The sequence below is a fragment of the Micromys minutus genome (genome assembly GCF_963924665.1).
Source record: "Micromys minutus genome assembly, chromosome: 30".
NCBI lineage: Eukaryota > Metazoa > Chordata > Mammalia > Rodentia > Muridae > Micromys > Micromys minutus.
In genome coordinates this window covers 2,009,505-2,034,068 of record NC_137965.1, presented here as the reverse complement: position 1 = coordinate 2,034,068, position 24,564 = coordinate 2,009,505, and the positions used below count along the sequence as shown (strand labels likewise).

General features: G+C 41.7%; 1 protein-coding gene across 1 annotated transcript in view; it reads right to left on the bottom strand.

Annotated features, from left to right (window-relative positions):
• Window positions 1-1,419: 1,419 nt before the first annotated feature.
• PEX7 (peroxisomal biogenesis factor 7) overlaps window positions 1,420-24,564 on the bottom strand; it is a 51,625-nt gene continuing 28,480 nt past the window's right edge. The window contains exons 9-10 of the mRNA XM_080941567.1: window positions 15,434-15,533; window positions 1,420-2,426 (exon numbers count right to left, since the gene is read on the bottom strand). Coding sequence (XP_080797693.1) covers window positions 2,358-2,426; window positions 15,434-15,533 — 169 coding nt within the window. The 3' untranslated portion in view covers window positions 1,420-2,357. The remainder of the gene's footprint in view (window positions 2,427-15,433; window positions 15,534-24,564) is intronic.

Genomic DNA, 24,564 nt, shown 5'->3' with positions numbered 1-24,564 from the left:
GCCTGGAATGGACTAATGGGGTGGGGGGTGGGAGGACCGACTAAGGGAGATGCTAGGGTTTTTTGTTGTTCTTCGGTTGTTTTTGAACCGGGCTCTCACTTTGTAGTCCAGGGTGCCTCGAACTCACTGCAGCCCAGGCATCGTCCTCTGGCTGTGGCCTCTCAAGTGCTAGAATTAAAGGTGCACACCGCCATACTTGGAGAAATCATTAGAAAGCTCGTTATATAACTTCGTATGTGAATAATGTACATTCTGATTACTACAAACCCCGCTGACTTCCCTCCCATCCGTTACCCCTTCTCCCTACTACACCCCACATTCACTTGTTCTTGAGATTAATGGTATCAGCAGGAACTTGGAACCATCTGCTGTAGCACGTTTGGCTCTTCAGTGAATACGGCTGAGGACAATTACTGTCCCCTCCCAGAATGTAATCAGTAGCTCAGCAAAGTGGGGGAAACAGCAGTTTTTAAATCCTAAGGTCTATTACTTTGTTACAATAATCTGTCATAACCAAAAAGGAAAAGAATTACATTTGTTATAAATACTAGTCTCGGGCTGGAGAGATGGCTCAGTGGTTAAGAGCACTGACTGCTCTTCCAGAGGTCCTGAGTTCAGTTCCCAGCAACCACATGGTGGCTCACAGCCATCTGTAATGAAATCAGATGCCCTCTAATGGAGTGTGTGAAGACAGCTACAGTGTACTCACATAAAATAAACCTTTAAAAATAGAATAAATACTAGTCCTTTACAGGCTCTGCTGATACAAAGTGCCCACCACGGACCTTTCCTATGGAGACACACCTTGTTAAGGTGCTGCCAGCTCTTGTGGGGAAGGACGAGGAAACGACGTGCAGTTCCAGGCACAACCGTAAAGAAGAGCTGAGCTTCCCTGTTCACTGCTGCCCTTGTTAAGCAATGTCCACTTCAAAAGGAACTAGTATTGCTGATTCAGGATCCAAAACACCAAGAGTCCCTCCCTGGGTCACTCATTTAACAAACGTGCCAAGTCTGGTGATGAGACAGTATGGCCCTCAGACCGTGGCACTGAGCCGCATAACTGACATTTTCCATTTATGAGTCTGGAAAGCTTAGGAGCAAACCTTTGGTTCAGTCAGTGGCAAGTTACAGAACTTTCTATTTCTGTGAAGAATGTCATGGGCTTTTTTAATAGGACCGCTTTCAATGTGCAAACTGCTTTTGGTAGGATGGTCACCTTGACAATATTAACTCTACCAATCCAACATGGGAGGTCTTTCCAATCCCTAATTTAAGGCCTTATGAGCGGGCTCAGAGATGAAACTCCTGAAAGGTCCTCTGATGGCCACACTCATGTGGCACCCACACACACATACATTCACACTAGAAATAAATATTAACAAAACATTCTCAAACGCTTAAGGATTAGAATTTCTGCCATTTATATAAAGCATATTTAACATACAAGTAAGTGCTATAAAATGTTTTTTTCTACTAATTTTTCTATTTTAACCATTTCCAGTCAATATTTGTAATTTTTTCATTAAATGTTTAAAAAGTATAATTTAAAGCCACTCTAAAGGTCTACTGGGAGCCTTAGTAGGACCAAAAGCTTTCTGTTCAACAGGCTATTTTAAAAATTAATCAATTAATTAATTTTGGATAGGGGATGTACCAGGTCTCATTTGGTAGCCCAGACTGGCCCAAGACTTATCCTCTTGCAACTGCTTCCCAAGGCTTACAGATGGTGAAACCATGCCCAGATAAAAGTTTTGATAATGGAGAGCTGGGAGAGAGAAGCCTTGGTCCAGTATCTGAAAGGATGTGGATATACGGCATTCGGAATAAACTTAACTCCCAGCATTCACTGTACAGCTGACAGTCCAGCATGTTACGTCCGAGTAACTGAAATCTGTTAGCATTCATTTATGAACATCAGCTTATGTACATGGAATATAAAATTATACCCATACATACACTTAAAAGGCAACCTCACTGATGTGTCATAAATAATATATGATCAAGAAATACAGTTTATTTTGATTTTTATCAACAGAAAATGACAAGTTAATAATAAAATATATTACTGCCCATGTAACCTACTAACATCCCATATTTTATGTCATTTTACAGTGCAGAGATAACATTTTAATAGACATTACAAGATATAATAACAATTATTCTTTAGGATTCTAGAAAACATGGCTTATGTTCCAGGATTGCAATATGATACAATGTCTTTATTAAATGCTTCAAAACTGATTTCGATGTAAGCCTGAGAATTCTGAAATCTCAGCAATTCTATCCTTTCAAGTAGTTCATGTTTTGATGCTAAGTAGCCCATCAGTCAGCATCTGTCCTGACTAGAGCAGCGTGTCTTAACCAGGAACTGCGAGACAAACAGGGTCATAGATCTTTATGGTTTCATCCCAGGAGCAGTCAGCTACCTACAAAACACAAAGTCAGAAGAACATGCAGAACAGAGTAAGTACAACTAAATACAACACACAGGGGTACTGCTTTGATTGAAAGCTATTTTCTCTGTTGATGAAACATTTTAGGGACTGTTTCCAACTGACTGAAGCTGCCTGCACATTTCCTCCCCTCACTGGGGAGGTACAAAATCTCCTGTCTCCGGAAACAATGCTGGAAGGCTGTGGCAGCCTGAGAAATGAGACCGTTCAACAGGCAGTTTAACATTTGGCTGTCAGTAAACAGTGAGAGTCATGGAGAGCATCATGGGCACAGTTCTCACAGAGACTGGGATACAGGCAGAAGCTGTCCACTAGCTGTTACCGATGGACAAGGTGTGGCTCTTCGAATCACAAAATGGCTTGCCTGAGGTTAGACTAGAACATACTCCAGAGACCCTAAGCATATCCCACAGGCTAGCATCAAGACATCACAGAGCTACGGCATTCCAGCTACAGGCCCAGAGCTGAAACCACACTCCACTAAAACAGTCCTTCAAAAAAGGCGAACTGTCAACCATTACGTGCCTAACTTGGAAGTAAAACTTACACTGTTGGGCACAAATATTAATTCACTTAAGTGTGTATTTTCAAATGTTGGGACTTTGACGGTGAACACTAAATACCACAAAGAAAATATTCAGAGAAATGAGACTTAGGTTTTTAATACAAGGAATCTATAAATCATGTTTAGGAATATCAAGCCATTCTTCTTCAATTCCACTTTCTTATTTAGTCAGGATTTACAACAATCAACAAATATCAAGGCCACTGAATGAGCAGATGTTCTGAAAACTATACTTGAAAAGTAATATAGGAAAAGACCAAAAATGTAAAGATAAGGACTATTATCCAAATTAATGCAAACAATCATGGCATTCCTCTATCAATTAAACCATTTATTAAGTTTTGTAAAGTGAAACATGTTTATAATAAAAATAAGGTTTAAAATTCCAGGATTTTACTAAAATAAAACAAAACCAAAGAAGCCCTTGAATCTTCGTGGACGGTACAGTAGTGGCCTCTTGGTAAGGAAAAGGTATTGGACACATGGGCCTTGTGGAAGCCCTCATGAGTCACCGGCAACAGCCGGATGGCTGCAGGAAGCATGGCTTCCCTTTATCCCTAAGACTGCAGTCATCTGAGGGTTATCTTACGGTCTCATAGCACTTATCTGTGGCTAACCTAAAGAATGTTTTTAAAACTGCTCATAATAAAAGCGGACAAAAAGACAAACATTAGAGAAAAAAGACTTCAAGAGACAGATGATGTGCCTGGAACTACTGCAGCTTAGAACAAGGCTGGCAGACATGGACTGGAGGATGGGACTGTGGGGCGGGTGAGAGGGAGAGACCAGCGGGACAGAGGGAGGGAGAGCTAAGCCCAGCTGAGGGGTGGTATGGAACCACAATACAGCACAAGCTTCTGATAACCAACACACATGAAGGCAGTCTAAATAAAACTGTCAAACAGCGGGAAGACAGAGCCCAACTGGACATCTCTCACGGCCAAATGAAGCTTCAGAAACAGGAATGGGTAATGTCGAGCTGAGTTCTTAGCCAGAGGGGTCTCATGGGGACCCCCAAACAACCTAGGGCATTGTCAAGGCTGTGAGCAGCTCTCCACAAACTTCCAGCAAAGCCTTAGTGCTGAAGACATTTACTCAACTCTCTGAACATGGAGAAGCCAAGCTGGTGCCTAACAGAGCATCTCCCGAAAGAGAAACACAAACACCAATGAGCTACAAACCTTTCAACCACAAGGGTGACCTGCCTGCAAGATATGCTGGTGCAGTGGGCACAGCCCACTGTCTGGAGTCTCTAAACAGTACCCGTGTAAGGCCCACTCCATGAGGTGGATCCCATACCCACGCTTCGTGGGTGGCCAAGAGCCTGACAGTCGATAGGCAGGGACCTAGGGGGAACCAAACACCATTGTTCTGCTAAGGGAACATAGCGATGACAAGACTCCTACTGACACTCTGCTAGATGCACAGGTCTGTGCCATGCTCACATCACCAGACAAGCTTCTGCCTGCAACAGATGGGAAGAAATACAGAGACCCAGGGCCAGGCATTATGCAAAGAGTGAGAGACCTTAGAACATTCTGTCTAAAAGGGATTAAATCCCTCCCCTCCTGGCTCAGAGAACTGCAAAGGAGGAGGAGAAAAGGAGGTAAGATCCCAAGGGTATGGAGAATGTACCAATGGAATCTGGGCCTTCTCGGCACACAGGGCTGATGTACATATGAACTCTCATGAACTGTGGTGGCGTGCACACACAGGATCTGCATGGGTCACTAGATGGGGTTCTAGAGCTGGTCTCATAACTCAGCCTTGTACTAACCCAGAATCAGCCTCACTTATGCTGACATACAGGTTTCAAACATCAGTAAGTAAGTGAAACATGGTGTGTGTGTGTGTGTGTGTGTGTGTGTGTGTGTGTGTGTGTGTGTGCAAGAGGCAGGAATCAAGAATCAACTCCTGGCCTCAGAATGTAAATGAAGAACATTCTCCAGATGAACACTAAAATCCTTTGTAGAACTGTCACATGAAGTTAGACTGAAAACCTCAGATACACAGTGTATAACAATTTTCTTAACGGATTTTTGGCATCTCTAAATAAGACAGAAGTTTTTTGAGAGAACCTTATTTGTAAAACCTTTTTGCTGTTAACTAAAGGAAACTCAAACCTGGGAGCTACGTATGGCAACTCCGGTCTATAGTGACATCTCTCAGGAGGTGCGCAGGAAGATCAAGGGCGTCCTATTTACACTCTGGGCTAAAGCCCAGATCTCAGGCTACAGGAAGACCCTGTTTCAAACGAAACAAAGTATATCCCCTCCCCAACAGCTTCAAATATTGGCAGAATTAGAATTAGAAAAGAATTGGCTCCCTTCCAACAGATATTACTGATGTGATGGGAACAACACATGCTCGTTAAAATCCCAGCCTGGTAAAGAGACCCGTAACCCCGGGTAGAGGACTGCAAATATAATGGTCGCCCGCATGCTACAGTCTGTCTTTTGTTTCAATGTTTATTTATTAGGTACAGTGTTCTGCCTGGATATCTGCCTGAACAGCAGAAGAGGGCGCCAAGATCCCATTACAGATGGTTGTGAGCCACCATATGTTTCTGGGAATTGAACTCAGGACCTCTGGAAGAGCAGTCAGTGCTCTTAACCACTGAGCCATCCCTCCAGCCCCAGTTTCAGTCTTTATAAAGGAAAAAATAAATAAATAAAAGCACAGTCAGCACACAAAATCCCAAACCCTCCCTGCAGCACTCTCAAACCATGGGCTATGAGTCTTCCTGGTCCTATTCTACAAAAGCTAAATCCAGGAAATGTCCTCAGAGACGCGGGGGAGCAATACCAAGTATTTAAGCTACACTAACAATTGCTACTAACAATAATTTAAGTTACAACAAGTTAATGTTTTTATCTTATTTGAAGTTTATTATGTAATAATAATGTGCCCTGCTGGGTTCTAACTGCCCTGTGGTGATTTGTATTTTAACCCACGCCTCAAATAAAATGATTTTCGCAAACTCAGTTTCAAACTAACACAAACAAACAAACAAGCAAACAAACAAAAAAACCCCAAAATCTGCTCTAGAGGAAATTCCAGCTTCAGACAGAAGTGAGCACATCACGAGACGTGCACAATGTGACAGCCAGAGAACAAAAACACGCTGAAGAACAGATGGCAGTTTCGAACAACACTCATAACAGGCATACACTATCTACGCTGTACTTGAATGTGGATAAGACAGAAAGCACACGTAGCTGTCCGCTGGCGTCCGCTGGCGTCCGCTGGCCAGGGACAGTGGAAAAGGGGCAAGATGCTGGGCAGGGGGCTAGAAAGACTTAAAGAGCCCAGACTCCAGCTTTACGTAAGCAACTAATCTTCTGATGAAAAACTTAGATACTGGACATGAGGCCTTTTTTTCCTGACTGTGCTTCAGGGTTTCTTGAGGGCTGGCTGCCAACCTTGTCTCTGTGACCCGCTTCCCTGACATAGTGGCTGTGCATGTGGATACCCACGGGCAAGAGCTCCAGGGCTTCAAGTGGAGATATATTCCTTAACCTGCCAACCACTGAGGCGTGGTCATCCCCCAGCATTTGTGACTTTCATTTCATAAGAACTCAGAACTGATATGCTGATATCAACATTATAGGTTAGATGGTGATGTGTCAAAATGGCCCACTTTTGTATTTACTATAAAATCTGGGGAGAATCCATTTTCATTATTTGTAAAACCTACAACTTTCCAAGGATGTGAAAATAATTTAAAGTGCTTATGGTCTATGCCATATAAGTTCTACTTTATTTATTTCTCTTGGGGCTGGAGAGATGGCTCAGTGGTTAGAGCACTGACCTCTCTTCCAGGTCCTGAGTTCAATTTCCAGCAACATATGGTGGCTCACAACCATCTGTAGTGGTATCTGGTGCCCTCTTCTGGCCTGCAGACATATATGTAGGCAGAACAGTATAATAATAAATCTTTAAAAATTATCTTCTATACTTTCATACATTAAAATGGGTATTCCTAATTTTTAAAAATCTGTACACTATAGAAATACAAAATACCCACTCTTATACTAAATGGTCAATTTCCTTAGAACATACAGTGAAACATTATTAAAAAACAGACTATAACTGGATTATTTATCAAAACTAGCTAAGTACAGCTATGGCGTGTGTGTGTGTGTGTGTGTGTGTGTGTAATATATATCTATCACACTGTCACCACAGATGGAATGCTTGAGATCCGTGACACTGGGGAATATCTCAGCGCCTTTTGCGTGCAAATTACTAGGCAACATGCTACCCAGACCCAATAATGTTAATGAAACAAATGTGTTCAATAGAGTTTATAACAAAAACCCATGTTTGGCAGATGAAATAAAACATCAGAGAACAGGGGCTGGAGTGATGGCTCATCTGTTAACAACACTGGCTACTCTTCTGGGGGACCCCGGTTCAATCCCCAGCACCATACAGCAGCTAGCCACATCTGAAACAGAGGTGATCAGATGCCCTCTTCTGACCTCTGTGGACCCTAAGCACACGTGTGGTACACAGATGTAGGCAACACATCTCTATACATTTAAATAAACAAGCAAGTAAAGTAATTAAAGCCCGAGGGCATAAGTAACACTAGTGTGTAAGGATTCAGCTTGTGGAGAAGGAGACAACTGAAAATAGCGGACAGTAAACATGCACAACAGGAGGTGAGTTTCTGCCTCGATTTTACTAATTACTAACAATGTTTGCACATGCTGCTGCTAACGCAGCAGTTCATCTCAAACACACTAATGTGGTCACTGTAACAAAGAACGGCCAGGGACCCATGAAGAGATTTACTTCACTGACAAGCTTTCTATTTTCTACTTATCACTACACTATTTTCTCTCAGTTTCGTGGGCAATTGCCTTTGCCCTTGGGAAACTTGCTCAATCTACTGCAATTACCTGCATGACATATGGCCTCTTTAGCAAGGATGACGAGAACAGAAAGATGTAGAGAAAGGGGTTCTGGGGAAAAATAACTAACGGTCACCTTTACATTTTAAAAAGTCAGGTCCATCGCTGTTTAGCACGCAATGGGGTCTGTCCACCACCTTCTGGAGGCGGTCCAGGTCCAGATAAGGAGGAGGGGCTTCTTTCTGCCTGCTGTGTACACTCTGGCAAGCTCGCCCTGCTGCTGCTGCATCCCTTTGCTGCTACTAGAACCTCTAGCTTCTTAGGGCTTCCACCCAGACAGAGGACTGGCCCTGCAGGCCTCCTCCAGGCTTCTGCACAAGACTGGGCAGAAAGAGACGCCCAGCCTTATGCCTCACATCAATCAAAGCAAAGGGAAACAGTTGACCAATATATTTTGAAGAATTCTCTACAGTCATTCACTCATTCACCCATTCACTTGTTCACTTATATAATACATACCACACATGATCTAGTCCTTTACATTATCCTATTATGTAGCTTCTAGCGTCAAAATATTTTTTTAAAATTTAAAGCAACTATTTCTAGGTTAAAAAGTAAAGAAGGGAAGAAATGGAGGAGAGAACAGTATCATCCTGAAGCCGAAAGGCAGAAATACTCTGTTACAGGGAGAGGTGAAGAACAGTCAGGGAACTTGGGAATAGCAAATAAAATGTAATTAATCTGCAACAGAGCTGCAAAGGAAAGTAAGAGCCCAAATTAGAAAGGAACATAATTTATAACATAGAAGCAAAAATTAAAAGATTCTGAGGATTCTCTTTGAAGGTTTCTGGGCAAAGACGACATAGTGACAACTTATTGGTGTGGATTTGCGGATTTAGTCCGGCTCGGTTGGTGCTGAGTTAGACCAGAGCTTCATGGTTGAGCATCTTGCATGCTGACACATGAGGCCCAGCTGAATTCGGGGGTGTGAAGAATCAAGCGAATTTAGATGATGCCACTGTGCAATCAAGTGTCCCGGCCAGGTCAGGAATGCTGGAGCAAAGCAAGACTACAAGGTAAAGGGACAGGAGGACTGGGTCAATAATCCCTAGCATGGGATTAAATGACAGTCCCAAGGTGAAGTTATTCCTTAACTAAGAGGAAAACTGTGAATACTGGTCAACAGCTGTTTCTGGAAGGAGAGTAAGGAAAAAACTGGAAGTGCATTAAAGACAAAAGGAAGATTAGCATGGTGGCCTTTAATAAAAAATGGGAGACTGGGAGGGACTCCGCGGACAGACTGTGGCTAAGGTGAGAAGCTGCCTCCACAAGAGACAGTGAACGAGAAGCGGGAAAATGAAAACTAGACTGTTCAGAGGAACAGGAGCACCCAGCGCCACAGCACGAGCGACAGGAAGTTGAAGGGACACCAGCAAAAAGCAGGCTCGCAAGCAGACTCGACCTCCGCCCAGCTCCCCAGAAAACTGACCAGAAGTGTCGCCTACAGCTTGTCCAGCATGAAGGGACGTCAGGGAAGGAACTAAAAGGCAGGAGCCTGAGGAAAAGAACTGAGCAGAGACCATAGTGAAATGCTGCCCACTGGCTTGCTCCCTGTAGCGTAGCTTTCTCGTGCTACCCAGGACCATTCGAGTAGGGGTAGCACTACCCAGCTGGACAGGACCTGTCACACTAATCACTAATCCAAAAGATGCCCTGCAGACTGTATACAGGAAATCTGACTGAGGCATCTTAACAGAGGTTTCTCCCAGGTGACTCTATCTTGTGTCAAGTTGAAAAAAACAAAAAATCCTCAGCAGGGTATTTTATCAAAAGCTGGAGCCCCGTATCCAGCAGTTTAGTATGGAAGAGACAGAGAACTTGTCAGTTCCCACAGGCTACTTGACATCCTTAGCTCCAGCCAGGTGTTTGATGCTCACTGGGTTTTGAAGTAGGGAGACAGGTCCAACAGGACAGATCTGTGCTGTCTGCTTCCCACACTCCCAACTCACACAGGACACAGGCACCAGCTAGACCACAAGCCACCTCAAGGTTTACACAGGGGGGAGTTCCAGGAAGACAGAAAAGCTGACCAGATCCCAGACTGCAAAGCTGAGTGTGGCCAGCAGAAGATCTGAGCAGGCAAAGCAGGAACGCTCCCAAGTGACAGTGGAGAGCTAATCCTTGTCTAAGTTCAGCTGAAAGACACTCAACAGCCTATTGGCAAAGGATCGCTCCTGTACAACAAGGATCTTTTTCTTGGGGTGAGGTATGTTTTCACTTTAGTTCTCTGGCTTTGAGACGGGGTCTCAGGTGTAATCTTGACTGGACTCGTGGGCAGCAAACCTCCTGCTTCTCTGCTCTGGAAGCTGATGTTACAGGTGTGTATCACAAACACTTAGATCATGTTTTTAACAAGGTGCTTTTAACTTGTTGATTTGGAGGGCTGAATTCTAGATCTCATGCTTGTGAGGTAAATGTGTATAGTTTTAAATTAGAAAGCTTATACTCAATTCAAAGTTTAAATCTTTTTTTACTACTAAAAACCCATTTATGTAACAGTGCTTTCTAGAGAGACCACATGGATCTTTCAAATGCAACTGCTGGAATTTCACTATGAGAAAATAATTAATTTTTATTAAATATATGTAGAGATGATAAGGTAAAATGAAGTAATAATGGCCATGTTCCCCAAAACAGAACTGTGGAAGGAATGTGTAAAGAAACATACATAAATCTGCACTTGGCTTACACTCTGTGAACTAAGAATCAATGAGCATTCAAAAGATCAGGACTAATGTCACAGAGCACAAAAAGTCTGGAATTTTAAGATAAATTAAGATATAAAAGGAATTTCAGTTATATAAGTGGGCATATTACAGGCCAAGTATCACAGACCTCACAACAGAAAAGGACTCTCCCATTTAAACATAATAAGGATAAAGAAGAAAGAGAAATAGCAAGGGCTGTATGAATCATGATCAGAGAGAAAAATATCAAAGAAAAAAATGTGTTAAGTGCAGGTCACTAAGCTAGTTAACAAGGAAGACGAAGAGTTTTTCTCAGCAATTATCCTTAAAGAGTGACTGCAGACATTTTATTTGTCAGGTTTTAAACCTTTAAAGAAGATCTTAACACTGTCAGGAAGAAAGGTAGTGTAAGAAAGCCTTTGGACCTATTTTCTCAGATCTTTAAGAATGGAGACACCAAAAAGGACAAGGATGATAAATACGAGGCTCGGACAGTCCGCAGATAATACCAGCAAGGTTTTAAGATTACAGGGAAGTTTTGGAGTATGAAAGATAATAAGAGGTGAGAGGTATTTTCTAAGAGAATAAAATATGAACAAAGGGTAAAACTACACTGGCTTACAATCAATGAATTTGCTCACACATTATAAGGACAATTAAGAGACATTAAAACTAACTTAAACCATCAAAACCACTAACATTGGTGAACATGGCAAACTTTACTTAACTACAAATCCTTTCCAGCTTCTTAAAGCTCAAGTTCAAAGACAGAGTGGTCTGTGACTTCCAAGGTCAGTCCCAAGCTGCCTTGCATCTTTTGCACTTGCTGTCTAAGAAGATCACAATGGCTGATGACACTGAGCTTTCTCCAAAACTCATGGCCAATATGGCAGCCAGACACATGTGAGTAAGGCCACCCTGCTCTATTTAAGCTGCCAGCTGTCAGGAACCATGTGAGGGCCCCAGGTGAAACCAACACAAAGAAATGATAGGCTCAAATTGCTGACTCACAAACCTGTGAGCAAATAGCCTAATTGGTTTAAGCCACTAAGCAGTGGAGTAGTTTACCTAGTAAAATCAAACTGTTAGGAGGAAGAGGAGGACAGAAAGGGGGAAGGGGAGAGGGAAGGAAAGGGAGAGCTTGTTCAGTGTAGGAAAACTCTGTTAATTAAGGTCAATCCACCACGACTGAATTGCCTCTGGGCTCAGAGCAATATGAGAGACTCCCGTTTTTAGAGGAACTTCTCCTTCTGACTTTGTGTGGGGAATCCTAAGCCCACCCACACACAGCTACCTGAGGAATGTCAGGTGGCCTCAATAATATTACAGGATCAATCTCCTTTCTCCTGACAAAACTTGTTCAGCTAGTACCTGCGATTCCTGAAATGCTTTCCCATGCTAATGAGGTATTCTAGATACCCTAAGCCCCCAGCCAATGGCCTTTGCCCACCCTGGATGTTCCTACCCTCACTCCCCCAAAATTTAATAAGCCTAAGTAAAGCTGACTCAAAGGACTGCCTCCTGAGAGCTGGTCCTGATGAGAGCTTTTCACCATAGGCACTCACAGGACTTCAGAACCCCAAGTGAGGAGACCCACAGTTCAGCATTTGTTAGGCCCTGGGTTTGAACCACAGCAGAACTTAGAGGAAGAAAACCAAATGTGTTCTAACTCTACTAAAGTTACATATGTGAAAAAAGGACAAATATTGGTTGAGATCCTCATCCTAGCTTGAAAGGAAGGAAAGGTTAGTGTCTAAAACAAATATAAATAAAATGGAAATGAAAAAGCATAAACTTACAGTGAAGAGTACAGCAAGAACATGAAAGAAAAGACAGAATGTAACTGAGTCTTAGGACTCAGTGTTGGACAATCTTCAAATGAAAGTCTAATAGTTCAAAAGTCTCAATCTTAACCCAAAACAACTCTCCAACATCCCCTTGCTTTTAATGTGCCCTTAAGTGGAACAGTCACTATTTACAGCACAGTTGTCCATGTGACTGGGTTACATACAGTATCAATGATCTGGGAGAGAGATAATTTTACTTTTCTTTTTGCATTTACATATTGTATTTATTTTATGTATTATTTATGTTTGAGTACTGTGTCTGAGTGTTTGCATGTGTGTCGCATGTAGACCAGGTGCTTTGAAGTTTAGAAGAGCATCAGGTCCCCTGGAACTGGAGCTATGGGTGGTTCTGAGCCATCACTTGGGTGCTGGGACCCACTCCAGATCCTCTGCAAAAGCATCAAGTGCTCGTAATTGCTGAACTGTCTTTCTAGTCCCAGTATTTTTCTTTTTTTTTTTCTTCTTGATTAATTCCTCTGGCTAAGACTTGCAAAACTACTCTAAACAGAAACTGTAAGGGTGGTCATCCTCTATCATGTCCTAACTAGAGATAAGGTGCTTTCAGTCTCTTATTGGTTATTATGGTGAGAGAACTATTTATTTCATTTTATTCATAAGACCCAGCATGTAGAACACAGTTCAGTCTATACATTATCAATTTTTCCATCTCTAGGACTCTAATTCACCAACACCCTTTTCTCTGGGTAATTTCAGGAGACTCTAAGCAGGCTTCCTAGCTTTCACTTACCTACAGTGACCAGAACTGTCTTTTAAAGACAAATCAAAGTTTACACATTTCTGTTGTTTTATCAAATCCAATGTGGTCAATACACCCTATACAATTTTGTCTCCTCATGGGTCCGATTTTCCATCTTGTTCTCTAGGCTCCAGTCACAATGACATTCTTCTTGTTCTTTACAAGGTGACCACCAAGTCAGGAAGAGAGCCTTCACCAGAAACTGACCTTGTTGTTTCTTTAGCTAGGACTTCTGGTCTACCAAAAATAAAACTACCTAGCCTGTGGTATTTTGTTTTAACAATCTGAACACAAATTAATATAGGGAAAATATAAAATTCTGTTAATTGTCTCACATTCAGCATTTAAAAAATATAGTAAGTCCATACAAAATTTTTAATAGCATTTAAAACCTAATACTGTAAGTCAAGAAGCTATGCATTCTTTCATTCTCTTGTGCTAGCTGCTCCTTTATCACAGGGTCTGTGGCAAACTATTATCATTGCCAGTGACTTATTCTCTTTTTCGTGTCCTCGTATCTGCTCACTCAACCAGATCTAAGATAAGCCTCAGTTCCTCTGGATCTCAAGTCAAATACCCATTCTGATTATATTCCCTTCCCAGACTTATCACAGTCACCCAATGATCTGATTTAACAGACTAACTTCTTTATAATGGCAGGAGACATGTTTATTTTTAATCCTCAAATGTCTCCAATCAGTACCTCCACAGGTTCTACGTATGAATGCTGAAGGAACGTATGAGAGGAAGGAGTCCCATTTCTGTGGCTTCCTGTCTGGCACATATTAAAGAGTCCCTGCTTCTCTACTCCTAGATGCTCTCAATAATACACTTCCTTAGTACAAATGGAATTTGGTTAATCAAATGTTATCGACATACATCAACTGCCAGGCTCCAAATAAATGGCCTTGCAATAAAATCTCCTATTGTTTAAGGACGTGTGTTCTAGTTGAGTAATATACCTCTGATTGGTCAGTTTTAATAACCCCGGTCTATAGGAGATCTAGGAAACTGGATATTTTTCAGGCTGGCATGAAGAACCATCACAAGCAGGGACACAGAGGATTTACAGAGGATGGCACCTGAGTTCTGGAAGGCATCTCACAAAGAACAGGTAGTGAAGTTATGTATCAGTGGATTCTCATTGTACATTTGTGTCTGACCCTTTGGTACTACTACCTGTGTCTCGACGGTATATTACAGCCTTTTCACACTTAGGCTAGTAAGTAACAGAGACGACCTTCTCTTCCACTACCAATGACCAGTGTCTCTCAGAAAAGGAGAGCTAGGTCATTTTAGGCACAATATATTTACACTAAAGACAATTCTCCTCTGTTTTCTTTTTTGATAGGTTATTAAGCCAGTTTAAAACAATTATTTTACTGATAATGTGAATATTCAAAAGCTTACTGGAACTATTTTAAACAGAACTGTGTTGTTAAATCCCTAAAGTAAAATAAGGCTGTGTGGTTATTCAGGTTGTAGTTACAGCAGTGGAAACTGGATTTTCTTTTTAACCTCTAAAATCGAATATAGAAGCAGAAGTCTAATCAGCCTAGAATCCCATGTATTAGCATGTCTTGTTTATACTTTCAGTCTGCGTGGTCGAGCACCTTACCCAACACATGTGTTTCCGACCTGACCTAACAATCTGCAACACTAAAACAGCCTTTTAATGAACTCTGAAAAAAAACTCAAGTTCTCAAGAGGACAGAAGAGGAAATGTTAGTTTATTGACTAAAACAGAAAATTTCTCCTGCTCTGTTCTGTTTGAGGCCTCCCATTGGGCCTGGGGTGTGGGGATGAGGAGACAGTCGAGAGAGAGGGAGAGAGAGAGAGGGGGGGGGGGGAGAGAATCTGTCAGCTGTCTTGATGCCTTGTGCTGATAGGGGGACTATAGGCTCCAGGCTGCTGCCAAGCTCTGGGGACAGAATGTGCCCCTTTCCTCTTCCTCCTGCCTTAGGTAGAGAACTCAAACCTTCCCTCCCCACACTCACTACGTGGATGATCAACGACACACAGGACAGACCTGAAAGGGACCTGAGCCACTCTGCTTTCTCCTCGGTCCCTGCACGCTCAGGCTCTCATGGTCATTCGCATGCAGAGGTCAGGTTAGCTGCGCGGGTCCCCTAAGGGCCACAGGCTCCATGTCAGAGCTGGCTACTAACTGTGCAAGTGGAGAAACCGTGAAAATGTACCCAGTACCTCAGTGGGGCTCTGGAGACTTAGGTCTAAGCCACAAGTAAACTCTGTGTGATGCTCCACTGTTTCCAGAAGTGGATCAGGCTTTGAAAAATTCCAGAATCTGTGACAATGAAAAGAGGGAGGGGAGAAAAGAAAACACAAGTGTTAAAACATAGAAAAGATTTTGTCACAACAGGCTCCACTAACTGATAAATGCCCGTCGCACCACTGATTTGCATAAAACCCCATTCTATTAGATCGAAGAACAAAATAGAAGTATTAATCTGCCAAGTTTAAAAAAATTACAGTGTTCTCATTTTGACAGCTTACAAAATGAAAGCTTAGAAAGTTTTTGTTCAGAAAAGAAATTGTTAAACTCTGAAGGGCATTTGGGATGAGGAACAGTGCTTTTTTTCCTAGGTGTTTCCCAAAGCAATCGTGTCTGGAAAACAAGAATATTGGATTAGATGAACTCTTACAATTTTGTGATTTTTAAATTCTATTTCATTTCTAAACAAGTGATATGAAAAGCACTTAGGTTTAATTTACATTTCAACAGGAATTCAAATTCTTTAAAATGAATCCGTTCTCTTCTGAATATCCCTGTAAATTCTGAACCTCTCTTTTCAGGCACAGTCTTTCTTAGAGATTCCCCATCAATGTCATTTTCAGAGTCAAGACATTATTTTATATTCCACTTCTTTTTATAAACTGAGAATGACAATATTTACCATAATACAGCTCTGATTTCTGTTGTTCAGAAAATGTTTCTCTTTTTTCAATACATAAATGAGTACTTGAGCTTTCTAAAGCTTTGTCTGCTTAACATCTTTGTATTTATTCTAAACACACTACAAAATAGCACATTCAGAGTCCTAGGAATCATCTCGTAATTCAGCTTTTCTAATGATGTACAATGTGGAACATGCTGGAGGCTGGGCTGGCCTCTCTGAAAGAGAGCAAACACACAGAACCAACAGTCACGGTTTGTTTAACCTGGTGGTATTATTTCCCTAATAAACACAGTGCTGGCCTTATTAAGTTTTGAAAGGGACTGTTGCTATGGATGATCTCCTGTGTGGGTAGCAGAGAGATACTAAACAAATAGCTCATTTATCTGATTACTGAGAGCTACAGAATATTTAGGGAGAGGATTTTTGCTTTTGAAATTTTATCTTTTCAAAATAAATTGAGGATACAAGCCAAAGACCTTCTCAGAAATGCTAATGGTAGTTTTCTTGTTTTTGCATACTTGTTTCTAAACAGTGAATGGTACCAAAACCAAATTTTCTGAATCTTAATGATGTTTATATAAGCAAAAGTAAACTTGTAATTGTACAGCTTTGTTTCTAAAACTAGTTATACGCTGATTTGCATTATTTGAGACGATAATCAGATGATTTTGCATATGTATCTAAAATGTTCCAACCACTCATAATGGTTTTTAAAATATGCATTTAGTATGACAAAAATGAATTAAGAGAAAGTTAAAGGTAGGAAGGAAGTAACCTCCCTTCAATGAGATTAATAAATAACAATACACCCCATAAAGTCATATGTGCTTGACAGGAAGGAGCTTGAAGATGCTAAGCTTTCTAGCAGCCCAGGAAAGAAACACATCAGCAGGCCCTGGACGTGCATCCGTAAGCACACTGCTCACTGCTCACTCAGAAGCAAACTCTTTTGCGAAGATTGTTTATATAATGAAAAATGTTACTGAGACCCTTCAGTACAGAGATGTGCCAACAGCTGCCACTTGTCAGTCAATGGCACATCCAAAGAATCTTTAGTGGTCAGCTGACATAATCGGCTCTTAGATTTCACTGTGGACTTAGGTTCATTTCGAGAGAGTGGATAATGGAGCAACAGGATCCAAGAATACAGTTTCTGTTATTGCTGTTGTGAGTCAGGTAAGGCAACGCGCCATGAGAACAAGAGTGGGCGTCATGATGAAAAGGCCTGAGACAAGGACACTCGTGTGCAGCACGGGGGGGGGGGGGGGGACTTTGAAAGTCCATAGCTCCAGCCGCATATGTATCAGAAGATGGCACTGTCTGGCATCATAGGAGGAGAAGCCCTTGGTCCTGAGAAGGTTTCCCCAGTGTAGGAGAATGCCAGGGTGTTGAGGTGGGAATGGGTGGGTGGAAGGGGGAGCATCCTTATAGAAGCAAGGAGAAGGAACCTGGAAAGGGGATAACATTTGAAATGTACCGACATAAACTATCCACATAAAAATAATAATAGTGTTAAAAGTCCATTTGAATGTGCTCAGTGTGCAACCAAATGAGCCCAAAGGCCTCGGAGCTCCAACCTAGTCACTGCCACCAAGACATCAATCAAGTATTTGTGTGAGCTTATTAAAAAAAAAACAAAACTCAAAATTCATGTTAAAAGTCCCTACAATTTTAAAAACTAAAAGCCTCAAAGTAGAAACACCAAAGCAAGCTGCCATCACCAAAGCATCCCAGAAGCACACATGAGAAATCCTGAGGTGAAGATGAAGGAGAGACTGTAATTCAAGAGCAAACGGGACAGTGGCCAACAGTGGAATGAGAACTATAGCTTCTCATTTCTTTTCTCTGCCAGGTTTTTGTTTCCCTTCAGTTTTTTGAGACAAAGTCTCATGTAGCTCAGGATAGCCTTGAACTGAATATGCTGGTCTTAAGCTCCTGATCTTCCTGCCTTAGCCTCCTAAGTGCTAGGATGACAGGTATGCTATGCTATACCTCACTTCTGTACTAAAGTGTGTTTTTAAAACATTACTAAATGTGGTGAATCACATAAGCTAAGTTAACTGAACAAACTAGGCAGTGTGCCAGCAGACTATAATTTCTCTTCAAATTGTACAGTTTTTATGACAGAAGACACACTTGTACCACGTCCTTCAGTGCCTCTGACTCAGCAGAACGGTTACACTCCACTCCACTCAGCCCACCAGCAGAAGTGAGTTATCAGTGGCAGTCTCTGGGTTCCTTACTGTACAATGAAGGCAGCAGCTGGCTCTTCCTTGCTACCTTCCGGACTCACCACAGCAGAGCTGAGGCTGTTCTTTTCTGGTAGAAGCCGCCCAGAGACACCATTAGCTGGGCAGATAAGGCACATTGTTTTCCAGTGAAACGTTTGTTTTAGAGCAGTGTATGTACCACTTGGTGCCCTTTTGTCTCTTGGCTGATAAAATCACCGACTATTTAAGCTCCCTGATGGGAAGTAAATACTGGACAAGACTCCAAAGATTAAAATATGACAGAACTATAGAACATTTTTCATTTAAATTGGAGATCACATTACAAGGTACTTTTTGCCTTCTGACTCCATTGTTCTTTAACAAGGCAAGTACACATAGAACATCAACATTATTTTAAGGATTAAGCAGAAGCTACTTGGTTTTACTGAGATATAATCTGAAATATCTACAGTAACACTTGAAGTTTAGGCAACAGGTGAATTTAGCAAAAACTTTAAAGCACTCTTAAACCCATCCTTTCCCTATGAGTTAGCCATCTATTCACAACTCTGCCTGCTTTGGCTATTTTCAGTGTGTTGCGAGAGTGTCAGGTGGGGCTGTGTTTTCACAGTTTGAAATACATGTCACCACCATAGCCTCCTCCACTTGTGTTGCTAAGTCTCTAGAACAAAGAGCAGAAAATGTCACTTTTTTCTGATTCAGGGACAAGAAAGGTGGTGTATGAGAAGCCAATGGTCTGGCCGTCTCTCGAGCCTAGGCTGACACTGAACTCACCGTGCAGGGTTCATTTGGGGGGAGCAGTGATGAAAGACGCAATGGGTTGGAGATGTATTTAAGTTGAATAAGTGGGAAGATTAATGAACAAAGAAACTCAGAATGAGCTCATGTTTCCAGTTCTGTGGATTAATTTACAGTCTGTCCTCCTCCGGTGGCCTCTAAGCCCCTTGAATTGAGGGACAGAGTCTTATTCTTTGTATTTTCACATGTATAAGGGTGTCTGACATGGGCTGGACATGTGGTTCAGTGAGAGCGCTAGACTAGCATGGGAAAGGCCCTGGGTTTAATCCCTAGCACTGAGAAAACAAAGTGTCTGCTCCGAAGCCCACCAGAGAATGCCCAGGTGTGGATGGAAAAGTAAATGACCGCACTGAGCGTGTGCCAGAAAACGAAAGCCAGCCTCACACACAGATCCCTAAATAAAGGACCATGGACTCATCCAGAAAACAAAACAAAACAAACAGATCCCTCAAATCTGTGCCTGAAAATTCCAACTGGGAGGCAGGCCTGGGAAAGCTGATCTCAGGAAACGCTGGTGCCCTGTGAGCTGAGCCCACCATCTAAAGCAATGCTTCTTAAGTAGATTTCAACAGACACAGAGTTAATATTCTCCACGTAGACCAATAGCACTTTCAGGCAGAAAGAAAAAGCTTACGAAGTTAATAGTGCAGTGGTTCTTAACCCTGGCTACACTGAAATCAACTGAGAAGAAATGTAAAAAGATTCAATGTCTGAGTCCCGGTTGTAGAGGCCATTACCCAACAACTGAACCACTGATTCTTAGTTTTCAAACTTAAACTCGCATCAGAATCACCTGGAGGACTCACTACAAACAAATTCAAAAGTTCTGGAATTGCCCAAGAAGTTTTGGAAGAAACGGGTCCTACGCGCTGGTTGGCGGATGTCCTAGGACAGTCCTGTGGGAATCACTGCCCCAGGTGAGAATTTATTCACACTCGTGACTCCAGCAAAACTCTGCAGAGGGACAAATATGTTAGAGACAGAGTCCCAGAGGTCAAGTAACTGTTAGTTCATGTGAATTATCTTCCCCTCAGGCTGCTTTCTCATACATTATTAACAGAAAGCAATGTTTACAATGTCAACTCCTTCTTCCCAGTAATAAACAATAAGAATGACCCAAGACTGAGTGTCCATTTTATCGTCAGCAAGATTGCTCATGCAACACAGTGGATGCTGCTTTCATGTTGTTTTGTAAACTTGCTTTTGAGGGTCTGGGGAGGTAGCTTCATCATTCTTGTGTCTGCCATACAAACATAAGGACCTGAGTTCTATCCCCAGTACCCATGTAAACAGACAGACATGGTATGGTGGTGTGTGCTTGCAACCCATCCCCCAAGGGGATAAAGACAGGGGGCTCAATGGCAGCCATGCTAACCTATTTCAGAGAACCAGGTTCCACTGAGAACATGCGTCTCAAGACACATGTGCACGCACACTGGTGAACACGCACAAATCTGTTTTTGGTACATACAGATGTATAAGTCTGTTTCTCAGCTTAGGGACGAGGCTAGAGAAAATCTTGCAATCCTGCGCACCATGCCTGCTGAGCAAGCAGCAGCTTCAAAAGTAGTCTACTGACACCATGCGCCCACTGCCTCTGCGCTCACTCACGGAAGCTGGAGATCGTGTGCAGGCACCATCTGTGATTCTCCGCTGGCTTTGATGAACACTCTGGGGGTTCTAACAGGCTTGCACCAACTCAGTTCCCTACCTTCTCCAACATAGAAAATTCCATACGCTAAAGCCCATGCCAAAACTCCATTAGTCAAATAACTTACATTCAAAGCCAACACCCTAAGGAAATGATGAGCCAACATAAATGTGAACTTCCATGACAGTTGGTCCTCTTGGCTGCTGCACTGTCTCTTCCTAACTGGCATCAGCTCAGCTAACTGCTCAGCTCCTTCTGACACCAAACACTGTTTTTTTTTTTTTTTTTTTTTTTTTTTTTTTGCAGTGAATTTCAAGAAACTGGACAGGCCTGTGGTTACAAAAGAAGTCAATTGTTTAATGGCACATAAAATCCAACACTAAGACTCACAATGACATCATGAGCCCACTGTTTAATTCTTACCAGTCTTAGAGGAGCTTAAAAATAAAAATCATAGCCTAGTAAAACAATTTTACAAAGAGCTAAGATTCATCCATATTTATCAGTATCTAATGCTTGTTGATTTGCACAAATGGAAAGCTATTTGGGTTTTTTTTTTGTTTTGTTTTGTTTTGTTTTGATTCTGGAGCTAATAACTGTAACAAAAATTAAGTTTAAAACTGAAAAGCTCTAATTGTCTGATAATATAAAACAAATTAATGGTTAATTCTGGGAAACTACTGGACAGTTTTGGAAGATGACTTTTACAAACATTCAGAAGTGACTCCCTGCTTACAAATATTCAGGGTGAAATAATAAAAATTCTAGACTTAGCTTCTCTGTCAAGATGAATTAATTATAATATTTCAATTAAAACCTTAATCAGATCAATATTTTCAAGAGGCAAGCTTGAATTCATCATAGCAAGCATCGAGCCTAGAGCCCGTGATGAATGAGAGAAAACCATTAGGTTGATGGCAGGCTGGCTCTGGGAGCGCTCATGGCTACGGTCCACAGGCACACAGGATGATGTCTAAAGAACACCCATCTCAACAAGAGGCGGTAAGGGGAATACTCCAATGAAGCTCATTGTTTACTAGCACAAAGGGTCATGAAACCTTTTTGCAATCCAAGTTTAAATAAATGTTTTAGTAAAAAAAAAAGGAAAAATTTTATTTTTCAAGTGAATTTCAAGAAATTGGACATGCCTGTGGTAACAAAAGAAGTTCATTGCTTAATGGTACATAAAATCCAACAGAAAGGCTCATGGTGACGTCATGGGCCCACTTATGAAATAGTATCACTATCAGTATCTTCATCAATAATGTCTTAAGAACAGCCTATGCACATTTGAGTGGTAATTACCATGGGACAGTGGAACCCAGAGCTAATGAGAACTTTGCAGAAGACAAGTAGATGCTACTCTCCAGCGAGTGTGCTTTAAAGCATCATGTCTAAATAGTAAAACCCATTAAATTTACAACCACTGCCCAGCTGTGCTCTGACTGCTTCTTAGCTATAGCACACGAAACAGTTAATGTCCTCATTCTGAAGCTGAATGTCCATGAATTCATCCACCAGGGCTGTTTGGTGGCAGACTGTAGAGCTTATAGCCAGTCCCTCTCCTACCTTAACTTCCTACTCAGCAGGCACTGGGCACAGAGATAGGAGACGGTCAGAGGATAAGGAAAGAGACATGAGGAGCCAGACAGATGGAGAGAGAAACACAGAAAAAGCAGACCAACAACGCTGCTCCTTTTCTTGTGACAGGCATGAAAGTGTGATGAGAAGAAAGGAACCAGCCCCCAGGAGGCGCTGAAAGCAGCAGTGTGCACCCAGGGTAAAGCTCAGTTCCTCCCTGAGAAACGTCTCCCCTTTAAACTAACTGCAAAGGGTTTCTGTTTTACACACATGTGCACATGCAGACACATGCATGCCTAAACAATAAAAAGAAAAGAAACTGTTGAGTGTAAAATAAAAACAGATAAAATCATTGTTTATACGCTCGGTATAATCCGTTAATCCGTTCCATTAACTGAATCCACACTCTAGGCAGGAATTTCAGGATAGACCTCAACTGTGAACTATTTACCCCTGAGTTTTTGGAGCATATTAAACGATGACCAGCTGACTTGTAGAACCCAGCTGATCTGAGTCAACAGGCTCACTCTTGTGCAAATAGCGAACAGGAGGAAAGACCAAGGTTTTCTGCTCAACTCCCTCAGTAGCTCTTAAAAAGTGTAACCACAGACGCGGTCCCTAAGGGAGCGCAGTCTCCAGTGCAGCTCTCCACAGCCTGGTTCTTGGTAGTCACTCTCAGAATCTTCTCATTGTTGCTTCTGACTTTACTACTCTCCCTTCCTAAATAATACACTCAGAATTTACTGAACCATCTTTGATTTTCAGATACGCCTTTTACTCCCAACATCTCCTTAAGAAAAAAGAAACACACAACAAAATAGAATTCTCAAAAATATAATGCAAATTAGCTGTCAAAATCGGTAACTTTTGCCCTGGAACTAATCAGCACAGTTCAGAGTTCAAAGCAGCTTCACACTGCACTGAACCAAGGCTTCAGCCCCACCCCCTCTCCACCCATTCTCCACGCGTTAGACTCCACGACAGAGCACTCCGGTGGATTCTTACAGAAAACTGTTTCACTGAAGAATTCTGAAAATGTTCTGTACTTAAAATCAGTAAGCCTCACAAGTTCTTCTTTAACTAATGAATGTTCTCTCAGTTTGTGGGAAATTATTTTGATTGTTTTAACATGGCATTTAACTTACAAAGTTATAGTTCCCTTCATGAAAAGATCTCTCCAATATAGCAGTAACTGATACAGGATTTACACGTGTCATCTGGGAAACAGTTAACAATTTACAGCATTTACATGTTACTAATTGAAAAACAAACTGAAAATATCTACATGTGACCCACTTATTGATGGGGACCCCAGGACAACTTCCCCAAGGGTTTCAGGCTATTCTACTCATCAAAATAGACCAATTTCTTCTTAAAAACAGTTTCTCATTCGAGCAGGATGCATTAAATTCAGGTTTTTAATGCCTACTTCAAACATATCTAAAGTGAAATTATGTTTTTGAGCTTTTATAGTTAGAATAACCAAAGTTGTCATAATTTCCCATGTAATGTAATTTTACTTACATTTGTAAACATCAATTTAGCAGACCCCAGTGGATAGAGACAAACAATGAAATACACAAGTTCTATCCTGGGACCAAATGATGTGCTCTGTTAACATAAAACAATTTGAAATTAAGTGTCCTTGAAAGAATTAAACAAATATGGGAACAAATACCCTTCTTAAAAAGAAAGCCAAAGACAACTACACTGAGATACCCTCCTAATATCAGAGATATTTTCAAACTGTGCAGCAGCATACAAAAATATGCCTGGCTGACAAAGATGCTTGTGTTTAATATATTTCAAAGGTGTAGCTTTTGGATGCATCTTTGATCATTCATTTTACTAATTCGGTTGCAGGTCTTGAAAAGGTTAACAATTAGCATCATACCATTGGGCACAGGAAGAAAGCCGCAGAGGAACAGAGACTGTCTTAAAAGACAGTGATGAGAGGCTGCGTGGCTGCAGCTCAGCCATTCTGTTGTCTGTTTACTCTCACTGACCTTTCTGTGGGGAAGGGGCTAGGTACCATGGAAATGAAGGCTTGTGAGACAAAGTACATACCCAGCTGTACTATATGTTTACTTTGGCTGACCTTTTTTTAGGGGAAGGGGAAGAAGAAGAAGGATCTGCCTGTGGAAATCTCTGTTAATA